Below are 19,977 nucleotides of genomic sequence, written 5' to 3'. Positions count from 1 at the left end.
CAAATGTCTAATTAGATGAAAGAACAGACCAGCCTTTACTCATCAGCTGACTATACTGTCAGTAACTTGTCTAAAAAAGTATATGCTGAACACAGTTGTACATTTTACGATTGGTTCTGCGCTCAAATTTTAAAATGACTACTTACTTTTTTTAGACTGACCATTGTCATCAGCCAAAGCCAGGAAACTTAACAATTAATGTAAAACAGGTTATGCAATCGAGCTAATGATGTGACAGGGCTAGAAGAAAATACCTTTCAGGCTGTCAAACTGTCACAGTTAAGCCATGTTACTGAATCATTAACAGAGTATGCATTCAAGCAAAGTAAATGTTATGCAAGTGTGCAAGTGTTTCAAAATCTGTTATATAGAAATAGAAGCAGTGAATGGTGTTCTCCTCCCAGCCTGCAAAAGTGATTATTTTTATGAATATTTACACTGATATGTTTGAGCAGATCACATTTTGACCCTCTTTATATTTTCTCTAAACCTAGTTTCAAACAAACAACACAAAGTGTTAACTTTATATTTTTTCTCTCTTTAAATTTTACATTTTTGCACATTCTGTAACCACACCAGACCACCGTATGCTCACTTTCACATACAGATCTGCTCATTCACACACATTCAGTAACTCAGGGTAATAAGCAATAACAAAAAATGACTATTTTCAGCATTGCCTTAACAATCCAGAAATACAATTCAATACATCCAAATTAATTGGTCTGTAGTCGCCTTTAGCAACTCTGTTTTCTTTCAGGTTCTCTCTTTTTCTTTTTTTAATGTATATGGACAACAATATTCAGTCTGATGCGACAGCACAGACGTGACGATGTGTGAGCAATCTCAAGTACCATATCTGTCCCTCTGATAGCACAGCTAGTCTTTCATTGCTGCCACACTTCAATAAACTTCACTGTCTGAGGTAAAAAAAAAGGCAAGAACAGAAAAGCACTACCATCACCCAATACCACGACATATACATTTGAATGAGGAGCACACAAAAAGGTCAGACTGTGAGATGATAAAATCTACTTCTTTGCATCCTGATACAAACACAAAGAATATACAGAACAAAGTTGTGTACCGATAGTGTGTGCGTATAAAATCTCGGCAGAATTTGACAGTCGTGGCTATAGCAATAGTGGAGCAAAAGACACAGATGCAACCGCTTCCAGTTGAAGAATCACAGGCAAAGCATCAGCCTTTAAAAGAAAGAGAGACAATCACAAATATACAAGAGCCTTACAGTACGTAGGCCTTCTGAAAGATGTATCACAAAAACAACTGCTGTGTGGCCTTTCTTTTTTTATATATATATTTACACAGTTTCTCTGCAGCGTTCCTGTCATTCAGTCTCTAACAAGGGACGTGTATAGTTCTTGGTTGTTTTTTTATTAGCTTACTGAACTTTTTTTTTTCTGTTTTGGTGTCTGGGCAGCTCGTGCATGTTTCAGTTGTGCACGGCAGCATCTCCATTATGCTTTGCTGTCATCCGGTGTCGTGTGTAGGCTGTTGTCACCATGAACTTTGATCTCAATCGTATCCGGTTTTAGGGATTCTTTGCCATTTTCCTCTTTCAGTGGCAGCTTCCTACAGAAAGATCAAAGACAGACAGATGATACATACAGTTCCAGTAAGCATATTCATTCATTTATTTATTTATCTATCCATCTTCAGCATCTGTAGCAACAAACCCTGATCATGGTTAGAGTGGTTTCAAAGGGAATGCTTTCTCGACACTAATGTATTGCAGTGATCACACTTTCATCTATTTACTCTATTAATAAGGACATCCAATCCTCCTACTACCATGTTGTTTTATGATGGGTGGAAACCTAATTACCAGCTTGACCAATCTTGACTAATGCAAACGATTTGCAAAGTCATTTGATTGTTTTTTTCCCACCTTATTTCTAGTCATCTTAATGTCAATACTTTACATACAAATGTGAGGGACATGCATGTGCTGGCAGTCTTGGGATTTTATGTATTTCCACAACTGCTCTTTTCTCTATTGAAACATATGAAACATACTCAGTAAAACATACATATTTGTCAGTTTAAAACAACAAAAAACTCATATTTTTCTATATATATAATTAAGCAATAATCAACTGTTATTAGTCAATAACGCCCCCTCACTGTGATTAGTCTCTGGATAATTACCCACAGTTGCACCTTGTCTGAGGTAATAAGCTAATGGAGTTTTAGAAGGCAGCTTAGAAACAGTCATTGAAGACTATTTTAAGTTTGACCTTGGTTTGATTTTATTTGATTTTATTTGGTTTGGTTTGGTGTGCTCTGCCATGCTCTTGTCTCTTTTCCTTTCTTTATAGCTTGTTTATTAAAATTGAACTAATATTTACTAAATCCGGATAAAAAATTACTTATATAATTTGCACTTGCATTTGCACTTGTCTGTATATCTTGTACACTATGCAGATGTATTGCGTGGCCTTAAACAATGTTGTAAGGCAACTAAAAATGGACTTTTTGTTAGGAGGCCAGCCTCTGCTTTCTGCCAGTGTCATGGTTCCAATAATGTTATTAGGAAGCAAGTTCCAAGACAGAGGACTGTGAGGAGGTTTATCTGATGGTCATTTCACAGTCTGTGCTAGAGAGTATCAAAGAAGTCCTTTAAAGCCTTGCTTTTTGTTATTGGAGCTGAAGGCAATCCTGCTCCCTAATCCCCTTGTACTCTGAGCCAAGCCAACGTGACAGGATTTGATTTCCAGCATCTAGGGGACATTACATGACTGAAAAAGAGACACTTGTTCTGCAGCGGACATGAAGGAGTTAGATAAGGAGTCTTCACAAAAGATCAGAGTCTCACTAGACTCTCCTCTGGGTTATCCCAAAGATACAAAGCTTATATGATATTGTAGGAAAATATATAATGCATGTAAAAAAGATCCTGCTATTATGTTCCTCAGTATAGCTAGCTGTCTTACTTTTCATTTATCAAAAAGAAGAAAAGCAAAAGCCTGACAATAATCTACAGTAAGAAAGTAATTATTAAAAAATACACTGAGGTAAAAGAACATAGAAATAATACATTCACCAGATAAAGTGCTAAACATCTGCAAATGTGGATGAGCATAAGTTTGCTTAGCATAATGAATACTCACAGGTATGCAGCTTTGCCTTCTTCCATCTCTTTGCTCTTGCCGCTGGTGGCAGTCTTCTTGCTACAGAGCTTGCGGGTGATACACATGAGCAGGCCACACTGCCGAAGGAAGAAGCAGCTGATGTCCACTAAAACAAGCAGCAGCAGCAGACCTGCCAAGCCCAACCCCACCACTGCACCCAGACCGAGGCTGCTGAACAGTGAGTCTGCTGAGACAGGAGACACACAGCAGCGTCAGCTATATTTGCATTCACATCTGACATAAAATCCTAAACACTGAGGCACAAAATTCAATAGTAATGATGATAACACAACACATTTCCCTTCTAAAGCTCCTGTGTGTCATAATCATTCATGGAGTGGATTATACAGTATATATAACACATATACAGTGGGGCCAAAAAGTATTTAGTCAGCCACTGATTGTGCAAGTTCTCCTACTTAGAAAGATGAGAGAGGTCTGTAATTTTCATCATAGGTACACTTCAACTATGAGACAAAATGAGAAAAAAAAAATCCAGGAAATCACATTGTAGGATTTTTAAAGAATTTATTTGTAAATTATGGTGGAAAATAAGTATTTGGTCAATAACAAAAGTTCAACTCAATACTTGAACAACCTTTGTTGGCAATGACAGAGGTCAAACGTTTCCTGTAAGTCTTCACCAGGTTTGCACACTCTGTAGCTGGTATTTTGGCCCATTCCTCCATGCAGATCTCCTCTAGAGCAGTGATGTTTTGGGGCTTTCAACACGGACTTTCAACTTTCTCCACAAATTTTCTATGGGGTTGAGGTCTGGAGACTGGCTAGGCCACTCCAGGACCTTGAAATGCTTTTTACGGAGCCACTCCTTCGTTGTCCGAGCGGTGTGTTTGGGATCATTGTCATGCTGGAAGACCCAGCCACGTTCCATCTTCAATGCTCTCACTGATGGAAGGAGGTTTGGCTTAAAATCTCACGATACATGACCCCGTTCATTCTTCCCTTAACACGGATCAGTCGTCATGTCCCCTTTGCAGAAAAACAGTCCCAAAGCATGATGTTTCCACCCCCATGCTTCACAGTAGGTATGGTGTTCTTGGGATGCAACTCAGCATTCTTCTTCCACCAAACACGACGAGTTGAGTTTTTACCAAAAAGTTCCATTTTGGTTTCATCTGACCACATTATATTCTCCCAATCCTCTTCTGGATCATCCATATGCTCTCTGGCAAACTTCAGACGGGCCTGGACATGGCTTAAGCAGGGGGACACGCCTGGCACTGCAGGATTTGAGTCCCTCTCGGCGTAGTGTGTTACTGATGGTAGCCTTTGTTACTTTGGTCCCAGCTCTCTGCAGGTCATTCATCAGGTCCCTCCGTGTAGTTCTGGGATTTTTGCTCACCGTTCTCATGATCATTTTGACCCCACAAGATGAGATCTTGCGTGGGGCCCCAGATCGAGGGAGATTATCAATGGTCTTGTATGTCTTCCATTTTCTTACAATTGCTCCCACAGTTGATTTATTCACACCAACCTGCTTGCCTATTGTAGATTCACTCTTCCCAGCCTGGTGCAGGTCTACAATTGTCTTCCTGGTGTCCTTCGACAGCTCTTTGGTCTTGGCCATGGTTGACTGTTTGAGGCTGTGGACAGGTGTCTTTTATACAGATAACGAGGTCAAACAGGTGCCATTAATACAGGTAACGAGTGGAGGACAGAAGAGCTTCTTAAAGAAGAAGTTACAGGTCTGTGAGAGCCAGAAATCTTGCTTGTTTGTGGGTGACCAAATACTTATTTTCAACCATAATTTACAAATAAATTCCTTAAAAATCCTACAATGTGATTTACTGGATTTTTTTTCTCATTTTGTCTCTCATAGTTGAAGTGTACCTATGACCTCTCTCATCTTTTTAAGTAGGAGAACTTGCACAATCAGTGGCTGACTAAATACTTTTTGGCCCCACTGTATCTCTATTCTCAGTATTTTCATTATTCTACTCACTGATGTTTCTGATTTTTCATTTAATTGTTAATTTATTTATTTTCTCTGTAAAGTGACCTTGGGTATGAGAAAAGTGGTATATAACTTATTATTAATATTTATCAACTGTGTATAAATCTTACAAATGCAAATACAAAAAAAAAAATTACTTTAATAACAAACTTAAAACCAGTGGTGGTGAAACTTAAAAATAAAATGAAAATATGGTGCTCAGGTGGTACAGCGGAAAAACACACTGGCACACCAGAGCTGACATCTCGAACTAATCGGTTTGAATCTCAGCTCTGCCATCCGACAGGCTGGGCGCCTACATGGACAACGATTGTCTGTTGTTCAAGGGGGTGCCGGAGAGGTTTTCTCTGATGAAATTACAACCTCTGCTGGCTGATTGATTGCGCTTGCTCAGAGACGAGGGCTAATGGTGATCTAGGGCATGTCTGTTTGTACACAAAGCTGACATATGAACTCGTCTCATGCAGGTGAAAAGATGCAGTCGGCTACTGCACACATGTCGGAGGGAGTATATGTACTCATAACTCTTCTCAGTCAGAAGTGGAGGTCAACATCAGTAGAGAGGAAGCGTAATGCAATTGGGTAATTGGATACGACTAGATTGTGAGGAAAATTGGGGAGAAATGCAAAAAAAAAGAAAAAAAAAAAAAGAAATATAAATACTCTAAAACAGAAAGATACTTGAGTCCGTAGCGTTTACATGTTTAATTGTTCATTTATGCTTTTAAGTACTAAAATTTGTTTTTGGAGTAACATGATGTCACTGCTGTTACAGACATATAGGGTGTGTTTGAAAACCTAGGGAGCTCTCTACATTGACAACATTTTACGTCATCCTACGCGCACTCCCGAGAATGAGGCTGTTCAAAATCCTAGATGCCTTAATATCCTCACTAGTAACGTATCTTAAAATGTCAACGTTATTTTGACTCAAGAACGAGTGAGCATCGGAAGCGTCCTTAGTGATCAAGGCAATCCCAGCATTCAGTGCGGCAGCTCTTTTCTCACAGAAAAATAAAAAAAACATGGCAGACGGTGCGGAGAAACGAAGTTATTTTCAAACGTAAATAAATTATTATTGATTTTAACTTGTATTAAATTGCACAAGTGTTTTTATTTGCAAGTTCGGGTTTGTCAGCGAATTTAACCGTTTTCGGTACAGAAAGGAAGATCTTAGTTGACATGCTAGCGCGCTGTGCCACCCCATCCCATTGGTTTGAATGGCTTGATGCTAACTGTGTTAGCTTAGCAAGCGAAACCCGATTGAATCGCTGTCTAAGTAGTGTGTTCGAATAACCTGACAGTCATGACTTATTAGAATCCTCGCAGCTCACTAGGTTTTCGAACACACCCATAGTGTGATGACAGTGAATGTCCTACACATAATATCAAATTCTTAAATTTAAATAAGCATTAAATTGTGACTAGAACAGCTATGAGACCAGTGACAGCACAAGTTATTTAATCAGAATTATTTATCTTAAAATGCACAATCCACCATTTAAGTGTTTATTAAGGTCACTGCTAAACATGGAACTCATAAAGCAGTTAAAGAAAAACAAATAAATCCTTGTACAAAAAATGCATGAAAGTGTTTTCATTTATTCCCTTATGTAAACTATAAGTATATACTTATATACAGTACACAGAACATTAGGACCACCCCTCAAAAATCCTATTTTGTAACAATTGTATATGTAATGGTAGGTCAGGAATAAAATTAAGTACTGGGCTGATGAAAGGTTATTGTTGTTCATTTGTTGAATGCAGCAGATATGATCAGGTAGATTGGTTTTGACAGGACAATGTAGGGGCCTTATGTTTTGGCTTTGTAGACATTGTTTGGCTTTTTCTAACATTGTAGAAGTGAAATATTGGAAGCAACAGAGAAGCCAATATCCATTCCTGTGCCATAGGTTAACAGTGCATTGCCAAACAGACTTAGATCACTTTGTTTAAAAACAAAACATGACCCTTGTCATGTTTTACACTTTGGTTACAGTCATGACAGGAATGGTAGTTACTCATTACACAAGGTTCTTCAGTTCACAAGGTTATATTAAACACAGTCCTGGACAATTTTGTATCTCTAATTTACCTTACTTGCATGTCTTTGGACTGTGGGAGGAAACTGTGGCTCCCGAAGGAAACCCTCAAAGACATGGTGAGAACATGCAAACTCCACACAGAAAGGACCCGGACTGCCCCACCTAGGGATCAAACCCAGGACCTTCTTGCTGTGAGGCGACAGTGCTACCCACCAAGCCACCATGCTGCCCAAAATGTTCTTATAGTGTATAGTGTATTTGATTAGATTATGAACATAGTAAGTATATGTTAGATAATTGCTATTTCATACTGTTTCTTACATGTATTTTTGTATTCTACTTTTTTTGGGTAATGTGAGTCAGCCTAATGGACCAGTGAAGTGATGTGTTCATTCTGTAGTCAGCATACACCAACTTTTAGTATAACGGGCCTAGAGCTAAAGTCTCAGTGGAGGTTTTGAATGGAGTGTCTGAAAACCACTTGTATTACATTGTGTGATAAACATAAATGATTTTAACATTATATAATTTACCATACTAACATTATCATCTTTAATTATATTAGTTCCTCACATTTTTAGGTTGTTGGTAAGTGAAAATGTGGATTTTGCTAGATGAGGTAACCATGCTGTGCATGGAAGTGACATTCACCTGGCAGCCTCAGAATATACTAAATACATTCCAGTAGACATCTAATGTGGCAGGTAATCTGGTCTGGCAGCAGTAAAGCACAGTTTGAGAAGCTGCTGGTAATATAATAATTTTCAAATGTAATATTGGACGTTTATTTGACATACAGTAATTTGAGTGCAGCAGCAGTATTGGCTCCTATGTAGTATAATCCAGTTTTCGACTCCTTAACAAGCTCATAATTCAGTAGACATGACATAATGGGTTTCGAACAGTTTTGTTTGCCATAAAGAGACAAAACTCGTTTTTGTTCAATTTAATTAGTTCAATCAGGACGAAGATATAGTTTTGGCTACAGTTAGGTTTAATGAAACATCTATGAGTGCAACACTCAATTATTTAGTTTATTTTTACTTTGTTATAATTATTAATATTATATAAATAAATGTTAATTTTTTTGTACTAATGTTTACCACTCTACATCTACTATTACTACATCTATTACACACATGCACATGGCTGCATCTACAACCCCAAACCAAAAACTGTTTGGACAGTATGGAAAATGCAAATAAAAGAACGCAGTGTTTCTCGCATTTACTTTTATTTTTATTTAACTGCAGACAGTATGAACCCAAGATATTTCTTGTTTTTCTTGTATTTCATATATATACAGTATATACAGTGTATCACAAAAGTGAGTACACCCCTCACATTTTTGCAAATATTTGATTATATCTTTTCATGGGACAACACTATAGACATGAAACTTGGATATAACTTAGAGTAGTCAGTGTACAACTTGTATAACAGTGTAGATTTACTGTCTTCTGAAAATAACTCAACACACAGCCATTAATGTCTAAATAGCTGGCAACATAAGTGAGTACACCCCACAGTGAACATGTCCAAATTGTGCCCAAATGTGTCGTTGTCCCTCCCTGGTGTCATGTTTCAAGGTCCCAGGTGTAAATGGGGAGCAGGGCTGTTAAATTTGGTGTTTTGGGTACAATTCTCTCATACTCGCCACTGGATATTCAACATGGCACCTCATGGCAAAGAACTCTCTGAGGATGTGAGAAATAGAATTGTTGCTCTCCACAAAGATGGCCTGGGCTATAAGGAGATTGCTAACACCCTGAAACTGAGCTACAGCATGGTGGCCAAGGTCATACAGCGGTTTTCCAGGACAGGTTCCACTCGGAACAGGCTTCGCCAGGGTCGACCAAAGAAGTTGAGTCCACGTGTTCGGCGTCATATCCAGAGGTTGGCTTTAAAAAATAGACACATGAGTGCTGCCAGCATTGCTGCAGAGGTTGAAGATGTGGGAGGTCAGCCTGTCAGTGCTCAGACCATACGCCGCACACTGCATCAACTCGGCTGCATGGTCGTCATCCCAGAAGGAAGCTGACGCACAAGAAAGCCCGCAAACAGTTTGCTGAAGACAAGCAGTCCAAGAACATGGATTACTGGAATGCCCTGTGGTCTGACGAGACCAAGATAAACTTGTTTGGCTCAGATGGTGTCCAGCATGTGTGGCGGCGCCCTGGTGAGAAGTACCAAGACAACTGTATCTTGCCTACAGTCAAGCATGGTGGTGGTAGCATCATGGTCTTGGGCTGCATGAGTGTTGCTGGCACTGGGGAGCTGCAGTTCATTGAGGGAAACATGAATTCCAACATGTACTGTGACATTCTGAAACAGAGCATGATCCCCTCCCTTCGAAAACTGACAACTGCCTTGCTGAGGAAGCTGAAGATAAAGGTGATGGACTAAACCCAATTGAGCACCTGTGGCGCATCCTCAAGTGGAAGGTGGAGGAGTTCAAGGTGTCTAACATCCACCAGCTCCGTGATGTCATCATGGAGGAGTGGAAGAGGATTCCAGTAGCAACCTGTGCAGCTCTGGTGAATTCCATGCCCAGGAGGGTTAAGGCAGTGCTGGATAATAATGGTGGTCACACAAAATATTGACACTTTGGGCACAATTTGGACATGTTCACTGTGGGGTGTACTCACTTATGTTGCCAGCCATTTAGACGTTAATGGCTGTGTGTTGAGTTATTTTCAGAAGACAGTAAATCTACACTGCTATACAAGTTGTACACTGACTACTCTAAGTTATATCCAAGTTTTATTTCTATAGTTTTATGTTTTATGTCCCATGAAAAGATATAATAAAATATTTGCAGAAATGTGAGGGGTGTACTCACTTTTGTGATACACTGTATATATATATATATATATATACTGATCAGCCATAACACTTGTTTCTACACTCACTGTTCATTTATTAGCTCCACCATATAGAATCACTTTGTTGTTCTACAATTACTGACTGTAGTCCATCAGTTTCTCTACGTACCTTTTTAGCCTGCTTTTACCCTGTTCCTCAATGGTCATGAGTAGGTTTTATTTAGGTGGTGGATCATTCTCAGCACTGCAGTGACACTGACATGGTGGTAGACGTAGAGTCAGAGACGATCACTCATCTTTTGCTGCTGTTTGAGTTGGTCATCTTCTAGACCTTCATCAGTGGTCACAGGACGATGCCTACGGGGAGCTGTTGGCTGGATATTTTGGTTGGTGTTCTACTCTCAGTCCAGCAGTGACAGTAAGGTCACTCCATCAGCACTGCTGTGTCTTATCCACTCATACCAGGACAACACACACTAACACACCACCACCATGTCAGTGTTACTGCAGTGGTGGGAATGATCCATCACCTAAATAATACCTGCTCTGTAGTGGTCCTGGGAGAGTCCTGACCATTGAAGAACAGCATGAAAGGGGGCTAACAAAGCATGAAGAGAAACAGATGGACTACAGTCAGTAATTGTAGAACTACAAAGTGTCCAATTGACAACATGAATCAAATCCACATAATTTCTTATTCTGATCTGACATAATTATGGTTCTCAACTTATTATTAGAGTTTGAACTTTTTGAAGGCAACCAGCAATACAGCAATACATTCATTTCAAGAAACTAAGAAGTAGAGCCAGTTTTGTCTCCAGAATGGCTTTAATCCTTCCCTGACAGCTATAATACACATCCCAAAGATATCAGTGCAATTTGCAATTTGGCACACAATCTTTGGCTTTATTGAAGCTTTGGAATTTTAAAGCAACATGAGGCAACTACAAATTGCAGAGAGAGCTTTTTATAGCTGATAATTATATTGTTATTACAACTATAATAGTAGTATTACTATGAAATAATCAGCTTTAGTCTCTAACTGCACATATACAACACATGCTTACAGCGTTTGTGTTCCTTATAAAGAGGGCAGTAAAGTTCAAATGTATTAAAAAATCCCAGCAGCACTGCTGCACCTAGAACACGCTCGCATATATGCAGTCCTATCATTACTATGTTAGTGTACTGAGAATGGTCCACCAGACAAACATCATTGGTCAGTGGGGGTATTTATAAATGGGATATGGGGGTTACAAAGTATACAGAAAAGCAGTGTGTTTCAGTCAGTTATGCATACCCTCAGATGTGGGGTATGTGAAGCTTATAAAACAATCATTGTAAATAGGTTAAATCAGATATGTGTAATTAACAAAGTGGTTGATTAGTGTAAATTAATTTGGGTTTTTGGTTTTAAAACAATGTAATAATTAGTCAGTTAAATGTAGCTGGTCCTTAGATGATGGTGGTGGGGGGTAGTGGTGCTGTTCTAGAGGACCCTGTGTAACAAAACTTGTTGTGAAGCAGGCAGTAGTGAGAAGCTATTCATTAGCCTGTTTTGGGCCCATGATTTTTACTGCTGCCCCGTTAAGGCTAGTTTAGAGAACAGCTTTTTCAGACAAAAAAAATAAGTTCCCTAAATTTTAACTATAAGGCAGCATCAGGCTTAAAAATAATTACCCACTAATTACTCTCTTTACAACCTCAAATTGCCAATGAAAGAATACAGGACCACACTTTAAAGTGTTTTCTATGGAAATATTTCTGTGGCCCTAAGTGATAAGAATTCGAGTGGCTAACAGCGACAGGATTGGAAATTGCCTGGGTTCCAAGCACTATGTTTACGTGACACCAAAGTGCAGAAAAGACAGTGTGCAAATTATTCACCAGTACTTGAATAGATCAGTTGTCAAGACCTAAATTAAAAGCTTAACACCTACTACACCTACGACTTTTAAATTGTAAAGTACTTTTTACCTTTGCTATGAAATACAAGTTGTTCTCAGCAGCTTCCTTTTTTTAGAGACAGTGTGCATCCCAAGTATCCCAAGGCTAGACAGTCTCATTATTAATGAAGAATAAAAAGTTCCTAGCGCAGGCTCTGTATTTGAAGATAGCAGTATGGGTCTGGAGGCTTTGAAGACCAGAAACAATGTTTGTCATTGCCAAAGGCTTTGCTGGCTCTGCTTGCTGTTTTATCTAAATTAATTAGGAAGGGTGAGGGGTGAAAAAGTATTTTAGTAAGTGTGTAAACTGCAGCACTGTTATGTATGGGTATATAATAGTGTTTAATAGTTAAATTAAAACCTTTAGGTGCATTAAGATTGATAAAACCGCTAATTAACTAAACCACACTTTCATGACATTACATGTTAGTAAAGCTTCAGTGGTCAGTTTAATTGTTCTTACAATTACAAATAAGGGAGAAAATACCTGAAGCATAATGAAACACAACTGTTGAAAAAATGTGATCAACGCAAGTGCATCACACGTAGTGTTAATAATGCCTGAAAAAAATCTCAGATTTGGGCTGGATTGCTTGTCTTTGGCCTGTAATGCCACATCACATACTCTACAACATCAGGAAGATTCGGTCATTTCTCTCCATGGAAGCCACTTAGATTTTTGTCCAGTCACTTGTAATCTCACGGCTGGACTACTGCAACTCCCTCCTGGCAGGAGCACCTATGTCCACTATTAAACCCTTGCAACTCATTCAAAATGCAGCTGCTTGCCTGGGTTTTAACCAACCTAAACACTGCCACATCACCCCACTGCAGTGTTCTTTTCACTGCCTTCCTGTAGCTGCACGCATTCAGTTTAAAACACTGATGCTTGCCTACAAAACCAAAAATGGACCAGCCTCAAGCTACCTTTGAGGTCTAATAAACTCGCTCTGTACCACACAACCTCCAAGCCTCTAGTCTCGCTCGACTTGATCCTCCACCCAGAACCCGAGGAAGACAAGCATCAAAAAAATATTATTGGACTTTTGTCTACTTAAACTAGAGTAAGGGAATGTCTGCTATGGAAGCACTTCTGGATAAGAGCATCTGCTAAATGCAGAAAATGTAAATGTTAAGTCTGATAGTATGTTTGCCTTAAATATCACAAAATCAAATTTAAACAAAAAGTATTACATTGTGGTTGACTAAGTTAAAACCTTTAAGTTAAAACCTTCATAGTATGGTAGGTACACACTTTCATGACATTACATGTTAGTAAAGGATCACTGGTCAGTGTACAATTGTTCTTACAATTACAAATGAAGTGTAAATACCTGCAGCATAATGAAACGCTGTTGAAACATTGTGATCAAAGCAAGTGCATCACATGCATTGGTAATAATGCCTGAAAAAAATCTCAGATTTGGGTTGGATTGCTTGACTTTGGCCTGTAACACAACAGACACTTTAAAGGTCCTTTTACACCCTACCTTTACTGCTCACAGGTATAAAAAAATTTAACTAAATTTTGGGTAGTGCCAAAAAATATTAGGTGGATCAGTCTTTGCAAGAAATGACGGGTCGTGGCACAATTCAGGAGAGAATTGCAAGTAAGCTTAATAAAAACATTTCTCAATGCAAGATTGCAAATAATTAAATCTTTAAGCATCTTTATAGTATAGTGAAAAGATTCAGGGACTTTGGAGAGAAAGCATAAGCACAGGAGTACTTCAGTAAACCAATGTCACCTGACACAGTCCGCCGCTGCATTAAGAAATGCAACCTAAACTATTACACAAAAAGACAGCCAGACATCAGTTCTATGCAGAAATTCCTCTCAGCGTGATTTTATCATAGATGCCCTGAAAGACGGTGTGTTGTGGTCAGATGAGTCCACAGTTCCGCTTATTTTCAGGAAAAACAGATGTTATCTTTGCCATAAATGAAAAAGACCATCCAGACTGTTATCAGTGAAAAGTGCAAAAGCTAAAATCTGTAACAAAGGTAAATGTTATAAAATTATTTAGAATTAATTATTATTAGATGTTGTGGGTTTGAAGGTTTGCAGTATTTGTATGTTTTTATTGCAGGTTGATGTCTGTTCAGGTCATGGCTTTTTAAAAACTCTCACCTTGAACATGTATGTGTAATGTAGTGCAAAGCTTAATGTTAACCACATAAATGCCTTTACTAATAAACCATGTTTGTAACAACTGCAGTTCATTGGTGATCCAAGGTAAATATGTTGTAGTATTACATTGTGGTTGACTTAGTTAAATCTCAAGGTTATGGAGTTTATGTAAAGCCTTTCAGCGGGAAAATGCATAAAAAATCAGACTATATTTAGTCGTAAAAAACACATTTCCAAAATGTTAGGACATTTTGTACAATGAAAACAAAGTTTTTTGAATTTTACTTACAAAAGCATAAAGAAATTACTTTTAATGTTTTGGTTGACAAAACAATGTATTGTAAATACAAACAAATTTTGAATTTGATATTTGCAAGACTAAAAAAGAGTAATAAAAATAAAAGATTATTTAAGTCATACCATTTTGAAACATTCCACAATAAGCAGGTGAATAAGTAACAGGTGAGGGAGACGTGACTAAGTGTAAAATAAGGATACACTGAAGGCTCAGTTATTTCAGGCAAAGATGGGTCGTGGCTTACCACTTTGTAAGAGTTGTCGATCAGTTCAAAAAGAACATTTCTCAGTGCTAGACTGCAAATAATTGAGGTATTTTACTATCTACTATTCATAATACTGTCAGAAGAAATATCCACTGTTAAGTGTGTGTGACCTTCAAGCCCTTAAATGGCAAAAGAAAATCCCTGTGTTCCTGTAAAAGACTTACAGGATGACATGATGACGGCTGGGAAAAATGTACCAGTGGCAACCAAAAGAAGATCACTGAACAACCAAAGACCTCATAGTCAGACTCTAAGAATCATATCACTCTTGACCATGAAGCACAGGAATGGTTGACTGGGCTTGCAGAGTTTTGTGACACAGCTCTATGGAGTGCCAAAACTGAAAGTGTTCGGCCATATGGATCAGCAGTTTGTCTCCACACCCAGAAAAGAAAAGAATGACAGGTACAAGCCTACAATCCCCAGTAAAAGTAAGAAAACTCATGTGAATCTGTAACAGGTGAGGGGATCATGATAAAAGAATCAGTCTTTGCAAGAAATGATGGGTCGTAGCACCACCACTTTGTGCCAAACTTCAGGAGAGATCAGCTCAAAGAGAACATTTCTCAATGCAAGTAATTAAATCTTTCAGCATCTTCATAATATTGTGAAAAGATTCAGGGAATTTGAAGAGAAAGCATAAGCATGGGAGTACTTCAGTAAACTGTTGCCATCTGACACAGTCTACTGCTGCATTAAGGAATGTAACCTGAAACTCTATTACACAAAGAGAAAGCCAGACTTTATTTCTATGCAGAAATGCCTCACCGGGCCAGATTTTATCTCAAATGGCCTGAAAGACAGGATAAATGTGTGTTGTGGTCAGATGAGTCCACAGTTCAGCTTGTTTTTGGGAAAAACAGAAAGTGAGTTCTCTTTGCCATAGGTGAAAAGGACCATCCAGACTGTTATCAGTGAAAAGTGCAAAAGCCAAAATCTGTCATGGTATGATGATGCATCAGTGCCTACAGCATGGGTGACTTGCATATGTGTGACAGAGATGTACTGTATATTGCAAATTTAGAGATCAAGGTGATGTCTTTTCCCAGATATCCATGATTATTTCGGCAAGACGATGCCAGGCACCAATTTGTATGCACTACAACTGCAGACACAGAGTGTGTATGCTTGACTAGCCTGGCTGCAGTCCAGATCTGTGTCCTATTGAAAATGTACGAAGCAGCATAAAGAGAAGAATCAGATGATAGCAACCATGGACTGTTGAGCAGCTGAAGTCTCTTATTAAAGCAAGCATGGACAACTGCAAGAACAGTGGTTCCCAACCCATTAAAATCATTTATATGAAAGGTGATGAAACCCTGTCCCCACTTTTCACACACCACATTCTAAGTGCGTTTATATTTACAAAATACGAGGATCTTCAAAAAGTTTCCACATATGTATAGTTTTGTTGGAAATGGTGAGGGTGGGAAGAGTAGTAATTGGTTGTGTCTAAGAGACTGAGAGAGAGCTTATAGTCTGGATTTGTGCTATCTGATTTCCACCTTTTTGGAAGCTCAAAGAAGTTTTAAGGGGAAGAAAATTTTCATGTGATGATGATGTAAAAGCAGCGATGCATCAGTGGCTACGCTCTCAACCAAAAACATTTTTTGCTGATGACATTAAAAAGTTGGTACGATGCTGGGAAAAATGTATCGAAAGGTAACTGTTTGGAAAAGTGATGTCATTTGTTTTTGAAATTCTTAATTAATAGAGTTTTAAAAAGTGCGGAAACTTTTTGAAGAACCCTCGTGCAATAAAACTGATCAGTGAAAACATTGGAAATCTTTTCTTTCTACTTAAATAAAGATTTAAGGAGGGGCCCAGGTGGCACAGCGTAATATTCCGCTAGCACACCAGCACCGTGTTTCTGAACTCCTCAGTTCTAAACTCTGTGTTGCCACCGGTCAGCTGCGCGCCATCTGGCGGGCATAATTGGCAGTGCCTGTAGCAAATACTAATTGGCCACCGTATCTGCAAGGTGGGGGCAATACTATGTTTGGGTGGGTGCTCTCCTTGGATGCAATCAGGTGTCCCTCAGCAGCGGAACACGAAATTGAGTGAACTAAATCGGGAGGGAGAAAAAATGGGGAGAAAAATGCATAAAAACAATAAATAAATAAAGATTTGAGAGAATTAACACATCACAGATTCTTTTTATTGTGTTTTACACATCCCAACTTTTCTGTAAATGGAATATATACAGAAAGAAAGGTTAAGTAAACTCTTTACTAAGCACTTAGGATGAGCAATAACATGCACTTACTAACCTTCTATATCTTATTAAAAACTTTGTTCTAACAGAGTTTCAGCATATTTGTATCCTTGAACTGTTGTCTACTTAAACTTAAGTAGGGAAATGTTTACTGTGGAAACACTTCTATAAGTCGCTCTGGATAAGAGCATCTGCTAAATGCAGAAAATGTAAAGTAAATTAATCAGTACATAAGCAAGAAGCCAAGCAAATACAAGGTCAACAAATCTGCAATGCATTAAAATTGGTTTCTAGACCATTGCTGTGAGCTTTCATGCCTCTTCACAATGAATAAAGAGAGTGTATCCACTCCTACACTTTGGCCATACATCAAAAGTAAAAACATGTCTAAGTTTACTTTTCTTTTGTGACTTATAAGGCACCCGTTTTTTTTACCACCCTGTTTTTTTTTTACCACCACCACCCCTGAAGGATGTGTCCTTGTTCTTAATGCCGATTTGTTGTTGATTTATAATGTCATTAGAGCCTCAATTTAGCATCTCATTAATATTACTTATCCTGAAGTTTCACAAATGGGTGTGATTCGTCTGCATCTGGGTTCAACGCACTCAATTAATTAGGTCTGAGTGGTAATTGAGTCTCAGCGATGAGCAGCAATATTTCAGGCTCGATTGATTGTGTCTGGCATAAACCCGCACACTAAGGGGAGGACTTTTGGGCGTCACAGAGCTGTTGACTGACAGGCTAATGAGGCTTATAATCATGCATGGGCCTTAATGACTGTGTCATTGTGATGCAAGACTAGGTAGGGGGTAAAACTTTGGAGGTTTGATCATTTAAAATACTTTTTAATAAACTTGCTAATACAAGTATACACATTGTTCTCTGATTAGAGTTCCACTGACACTTGTAAATTCTTCATTGTCAGGCTCAAATAATAATCTGTAAATCTTGTCGGTACAACTTGCATATTTTAGTCAGAAGTCAACCGTTTGTATTGCAATGATTATTAGCCCCGGATATTAGTGCAGGTTTATTATCGTATCAAGCACATTCAGTACTGTGAAAAAGTAATTGCTTTCTTTCTAATTGCCTCAGTTACGATTCGTTCAATAGCACATTTTGTTTAAAAATCTAAAATTAGTGGAGTGATAATGTGGAGGTTATTGATGAACAGATGATTCTTTTATAACATTCCAAAAGTGTGAAATTCATTGTTGAAGCTAAAGCTGAGAATTAATTATGTTATGCGGCAGGGCCGGCGCTAGGGGGGGGCTGAGGGGGGCATTGCCCCCCCAAATTGTGTCTTTGCTCCCCCAAGCAAAGCAGTCCAGAACCGGGGCTAGGGGGGGGCTGAGGGGGGCATTGCCCCCCCAAATTGTGTCTTTGCCCCCCCAAGCAAAGCAGTCCAGAACCGGGGCTGTTATGCGGTAAGACAATGATCCAAAACAAAAAGCAAGTTTAACCTTGAACCCAGATTGAAACATTGTTGCAAGTCCTTGCTTAAAAAAAGGCCTCAGTAGCAAGTTACATAAATCAAAAGTCAAAAGTAATAGTACACACTACAGAGATTCACATTATACAAACAAGTATCTGTATAATCACAACAACACTCAGACAACACAATACAACAACAGGACCTGAGGGTACATATGGAGGTGTTATTTTGGTTAACATAGTAAGGCTGGTATAGATTGTAAGGTGGTGTGTCTGTCTATTGTTATTTGCTTTAAATCAAATAAACTAAATGCAAATTATTGAAAACTTTTTTTTTCCACCTCACAGCAAGTAGGGCCTGTATTCGATTCCCTGGCCAGGAGACCGAAGTCCTTTCTGTGTGCGGTTTATATAGTATGTTCTTTCTGTGCCCATGTGGGTTTCCCCCGGGTGCTCTATTTTCCTCCCACAAGTCCAAAGTTAGGCCAATGGAGCTACTAAGAATTGCCCTAATTGTGTGTGTGTGTGTGTGTGTCTGCCCTGTGATGGACTGGCAAACTGACCAGGGTTTTTTCCTGTGGTGTATAAAGTACCGGAAGGCCATACTTGAGTATACTGAGTATCTTACCAGAAATTTACTTTGATAGAAGTAAAAGTCACCTTTTAGAATATTACTTGAGTAAAAGTCTAAAAGTATCTGATGTTTAATGTACTTAAGTATCAAAAGTAATTTGATATTAATGTACTTAAGTATTAAAAGTAGAAGTAAGAGTAAATGTTGTTGGTATAAATGGAAGCGATCATTTTATATATAAAGATTGTTCTTTTAAGCCTGTAAACCACCTTAACAATTAACCTGTTTTCTTCCTTTCATCTGAACATGATTTGTGCCAATTCATGATCATAATCAACTGTTGACATCACCTGTTTGAAATCACATCATTATTTAGTTGTTTTTTAACTTATTACGAGCCCTAAATGTTCCTGTTCCAACGTTTTTAGAATGTGAGTCGATGTAAATGTAAGAAACACTGCATCTATTTTATTTGCATTTTCTATACTGTCCCATTTTTTTATTTGGGTAGTATATTTCAATAACAAAAAATTAATTTTGGCATAATTAATTTAAAGCAAAACTCAGGAGAGTTTAACAAAACGTGTGGCACTTTTATCCCTTTAATGATCTGTTCAACCATTATTTTAAATCAAAATATTTGAGTAAAATAAGCTGTATTTAAATAATCTTTTTTGGGGCCATATCTACTCACTGAATTGTGTTAAACTCAAAAAATATTGGTATTCTTACTTTAAGAAAACACCATTTCTAACTTGAAGCCAACAGCTGAAAAATCATGAATAATAAGTTGGATAAGTTGAGTTCTTGTTGAGATCATTAAAGGGTTAAAGACGTGCTGCATGTTCCTCAGCACCATGAATCTCTCTTCTGCCGGTCTAATACAGAAGTTATCTGAGGAAATATTTGTCCGTAGGTGAGTCTTTAAAAATAATGGACGTGTCGTCATGAGTTCAGATTCACCAAACCAGCGTGCAGTCCGTCACACATCTCACATCATTTAACTTTCATTTTGTAGTAACGAGTAACGAATTTACATACAGCGAATGTAACGGAGTAAAAGTACACAATTTCTTTAGAAAATGTAGTGGAGTAAAAGTGAAAGTTGCCG

General features: G+C 38.3%; 1 protein-coding gene across 1 annotated transcript in view; it reads right to left on the bottom strand.

Moving 5' to 3' along the window:
* Positions 1-1,303: 1,303 nt before the first annotated feature.
* The window catches only part of ncam2 (neural cell adhesion molecule 2), a 467,141-nt gene continuing 448,467 nt past the window's right edge, over positions 1,304-19,977 (bottom strand). The window contains exons 16-17 of the mRNA XM_063005428.1: positions 3,132-3,336; positions 1,304-1,593 (exon numbers count right to left, since the gene is read on the bottom strand). Of these exons, the coding sequence (XP_062861498.1) occupies positions 1,479-1,593; positions 3,132-3,336 (320 nt within the window). The 3' untranslated portion in view covers positions 1,304-1,478. The remainder of the gene's footprint in view (positions 1,594-3,131; positions 3,337-19,977) is intronic.

Source organism: Trichomycterus rosablanca, chromosome 12 (assembly GCF_030014385.1).
Source record: "Trichomycterus rosablanca isolate fTriRos1 chromosome 12, fTriRos1.hap1, whole genome shotgun sequence".
Classification (NCBI taxonomy): Eukaryota; Metazoa; Chordata; class Actinopteri; order Siluriformes; family Trichomycteridae; genus Trichomycterus; species Trichomycterus rosablanca.
This window is presented reverse-complemented; position numbering and strand designations above follow the sequence as displayed.